We start from the raw sequence: 4095 nt of genomic DNA, 5'->3' as shown, positions 1-4095 counted from the left end.
TTTCTCCTACTTAGTATATAATAGCATCTAAAAATAATATGTAGTAAATTATATATGTAGTTTCTAGTAAATAACTAGGAAGTCTGTATGGCACAGATATATATCATACATAAATCAAAATAGTAGCATTACTGTTTCATAATCTGCCAAAATACCAGGAAGAGAATTCTGTGCCCAATTTCACATTTACTAACTATAAAAGTTTAGACACCAAATAAACCAGTTTTTATAGTAACATTCTTCCTTACTTAATAGGACTTGCCTGAAAATCCATGGGGAAAGTTGTCTGTTCATCTCTATTTTGATGGAATGTCACTTTCTCATTTTATGGCACATCATAAATATTGTATTTTTGAACATTCTGAGGAGATATTTCAAGAAGTAAGTATTTTCCTATAAAAATCTACACTTAGAACAAATGATTCCAATTAAAATGTTACACTTAGTCTATACCTCAAGTTTTTTGTTGTTTTTGTATTTGTTATTGTGAGAAGAGAAACAGAGTCTTCTGTAGCCCATATTGGCTTTAGACTTCTAACATTCCTTCCTTTACCTTCAAGCTGCAGGGATTACAGGCATGTGCCGAACCTGGCTTACACTTCAAGGCTTAATGTGATTTTACATATCTGAACTATTAAAGGAGTCTAAGATGAAAATTTATAAATTCTTTGTTGAGAAAGTAATACAATAACTTGTCATGCGTTATATGTCCTGAAATCTCGACCAATGTTTCTGTACCTTCAGAAGCCTTAATAATGCACCCATATGTTATCTAGTGTTGAATATGGAATGCACAGTATAAAATCTAAATAGAATTTAATGCCAGAAAAAAGCTCTGCCCCCAAATAGAATGTTTCCTTTGAATTTATATAAAACCATTGCAGATTGAGTATCCTTAATCCAAAAATCAAAAATCTGAAATCCTCTGAAATTGAAAGTGTTTTGAGAGCCAACATAATGCTTAAAACATTTCACATTTTAACTGGGTATGGTGGAGCATGTTGTATGTGGGAGGTGGAAACGAGTGATATCAGAATTCCAGGCCAGCCTGGGCTACATGAGACCCAGACCCAAATAACAAAACTTGAGTTTATGATTTTTGTCTTTTTTGTTTGTTTTTAAGCAGTACTGGAGATGTAACCTAGAGCCTTATGCATGCTAGCCACTGCCCTACTACTGAATTATGTCTCAGCACTCTCTTTATTTTATTTTTTGGTCTTTTTGAGACAGGGTCTCCCTGTAGCCCCAGCTGTCCTGGAACTCACTATGTAGACCAGGCTGGCCTTAAATTCACAGAGATCTGCCTGCGTCTGCCTCCCAAGTGCTGGGATTAAAGACGTGCACCACCATGCCTGGGCTGTCTCTTTACTTTTTGAGACAGGGTCTGACCAAACCAGTCTTCATCTCACTCTGTAGTACAGACCAGCCTTGAACCTGGGACCCTCCTGCCTCAGTCTTCCAAATAGTTAGGACTGTAACAGGCCTGTATCAACAGACTCAGCTAACATTTCAGATATTGGAGCATTTCAAATTTTCAGATTAGGAAGACTTAACCAAAATTGGTATAAATATCCCCAAATTCAAACTTTTAAAATCTGATTCATTCTCGTACCAAGAATAAGGGATATGCCACCTGTATAACTTATTTCCCATTAGCCTTCTCAAGAGATATCCATACCCACACATTGAGCTGAGCTTTAGTAAAGCTCATTCCAGTTGCCTGGTACATACAGTGTGGAAGCTTAGAGGCCAACTTTGGGTGTCATTTCACAGTTACTGTTCACCTTTTTGTGGTTGTTAAGAGAGGGTCTCCCTGAAGGACTGGAATTCCCTATGCAGACCAGACTGGCCTTAATCTCTCAGAGATCTGCCTGCCTCTGCCTCCTGAGTGCTGGGATTAAAGGCATGTGCCACCACATCCAGCTTTGTCCACGTTTTTTTGAGACAGTGTATCTATCTCACTGGCCCAGAACTCACCAAATAGACTAGGCTAGCTGGTCAGCAAGCCCCAGAGATTCTCCTGTCTCAACCTCCCCAGCATTGGGATTGCAGGCCCATACCACCATGCCCAACTTTTTTTATAATGTGTGTTCTTGGGGTTGAACTCAGTTCCACATGCTTGCAAGGCCAGCACTTTACCAATTCCTAACCTTTGTGCTTTCATTTTTAATATTTACTATTTTACATTTCAAGTTATTACAAATCTTTTAGAGGACTATACATAATAATATGTTTTTTTCTTTTTTAATATTTAAAGCTTTTTTAGTGTGTGTTTGTGTGTGCGTGTGTGTGTGATGAAGCACACAAGCATTCATGCTGTGGCCAATGTATGGAAGTTAGAGGACAACTTGCCAGAGTTGGCTCTCTCCTTTCATCATATGGGCCCCAGGGATCAAACTCAGGTGATCAGGCTTGGCAGTAAGCACCTTTACCTGTTAGTAAAGATTTTTTTTTCTTTTTTTCTTTTTTTTTTTGGTCCTTTTGAGACATGGTCTCCCTGTAGCCTCAGCTGTCCTGGGACTATGTGGACCAGGCTGGTCTCCAACTCATACTCACAGATATCTGCCTGCCTCTGCCTCCCAAGTGCTGGGATTAAAGGCGTGTACCACCATGCCTGGCTTTCATTAGGCTTTTTAAAAATACTGTAAATAGGTTCTTTAAGAAAACAACAGATTTCAAACAAACACTATGTTCTGTTCAACATAGAAAACACTTTCTTGTGCTGGGAATATCAGTCAATGATAGAGTGAGTGCTTGCCTAACATGCATGAGGTCCAGCACCACTTTAAAAAAAAAAAGCTCACCTCCTCTGCTTCCCTGGGCCTGCTACACGTGCAAGCCTCTCTCTGACCCTCAGCCTCTCTGTGGGGGGTAAGTCGATATTACCCTCAGCGCCTTGACTTCCCCAGCTTCATTCACCCTCCCATCTCCTCTACCCATCTCTCCTCCTAGCCTGGGACCTGTCCCATTGCTTGTCTTGGCGCCACAGACACGGGGGAACCACCACTGCTTCCTGATCCTTTGCATCCAGACCAACCCAGTTCATTCTGGGGGCCCCAGGAGCACTCTGGGCCTGGCCCCGCCCTCACTTCCCTCTGCTTCCCTGGTCTGCACAACCCACCAGCCTCTTTCCTGGATCCAGGGGCTGATCCTTTGCATCCAGACCAACCCAGCTCCTCAGTGCAGTTCCCAGGAGTCCTTGGGGCCTCTTCCCACCCTCATCTCCCTTTGCATCTCTGGGTGGCATGGCCACCAGCTGCCCGAGACCAGCATCTTTCCTGGGCCCTGCTCCCAGGCCAGTTCAACCCCCAAATTCCTGAAGCCAAAGTCTTTCCTGGAGGGATCCAGACCTTAGGAGAAAGCCTGAGAGCATCTGATCCTCATCTGACTTGGGCATCTGTGGGAACTCCTGAAGACAAAAGCAATCTGGCCACTCCAATATGAAATCAAAAGAGAGAACCGGAAGCTTAGACGAACCAGCTTTTCATGCCCAAAAAGTAAACCACAAAGACACATAAAGTTCACAAAAAGAAGCAGACCTAAACTTGAAGGCTTGAATCTCACACAAGAATCAGAAACTACAAAAGACATTCACATGTCAAAGTCACAGAGAAAAAACAATAACATGAAAAACAAAAATAACATATCCCCACCAAACAACAGTAATCCTCTAGAGGAGCACAATGAGAACCCCTTAGAGACAATGCGGGACATGGAACTCAAAAGAACAATGATGAATATGATAAAAGAATTCAGTGAATTTAAAGAACTCACAAACAAGTTAATCGTGGAGCTGAAGGAAGATAGGGATAAACTTCTGAATGAATTCAGAAAAGAGCTAGAAATATTGAAGAATACTCAGGCTGAAATAAAGAACGAAGTGAAACACTCCATAAGCCAATTACAAACGACAGGAGAAAGCCTCAACAATAGGATGAATGAAACGGAAAACAGAGTATCAAGACTGGAAGATAAAGTGGATGAACTGGACCACTCAAGCAAAGATTATGAAAAATTTAAGAAATCACAAGAATGGAATATGCAGGAATTGAGTGATACCATAAAAAGACCAAACTTGCGAATCATAGGCATACA

At 41.2% G+C, this 4095-nt stretch overlaps 1 protein-coding gene across 1 annotated transcript in view; it reads left to right on the top strand.

Annotated features, from left to right (window-relative positions):
- Positions 1-4095, top strand: part of Rnf17 (ring finger protein 17) — a 211144-nt gene that overhangs the window by 182762 nt on the left and 24287 nt on the right. Inside the window, exon 29 of the mRNA XM_008824356.1 lies at positions 256-381. Within this exon, the coding sequence (XP_008822578.1) occupies positions 256-381 (126 nt within the window). The remainder of the gene's footprint in view (positions 1-255; positions 382-4095) is intronic.

The sequence above is a fragment of the Nannospalax galili genome, unplaced genomic scaffold (genome assembly GCF_000622305.1).
Source record: "Nannospalax galili isolate Female #2095 unplaced genomic scaffold, S.galili_v1.0 scaffold388, whole genome shotgun sequence".
Lineage (NCBI taxonomy): Eukaryota > Metazoa > Chordata > Mammalia > Rodentia > Spalacidae > Nannospalax > Nannospalax galili.
The sequence above is the reverse complement of the archived record's forward strand: the minus strand, read 5'-3'. Positions and strand labels throughout refer to the sequence as shown.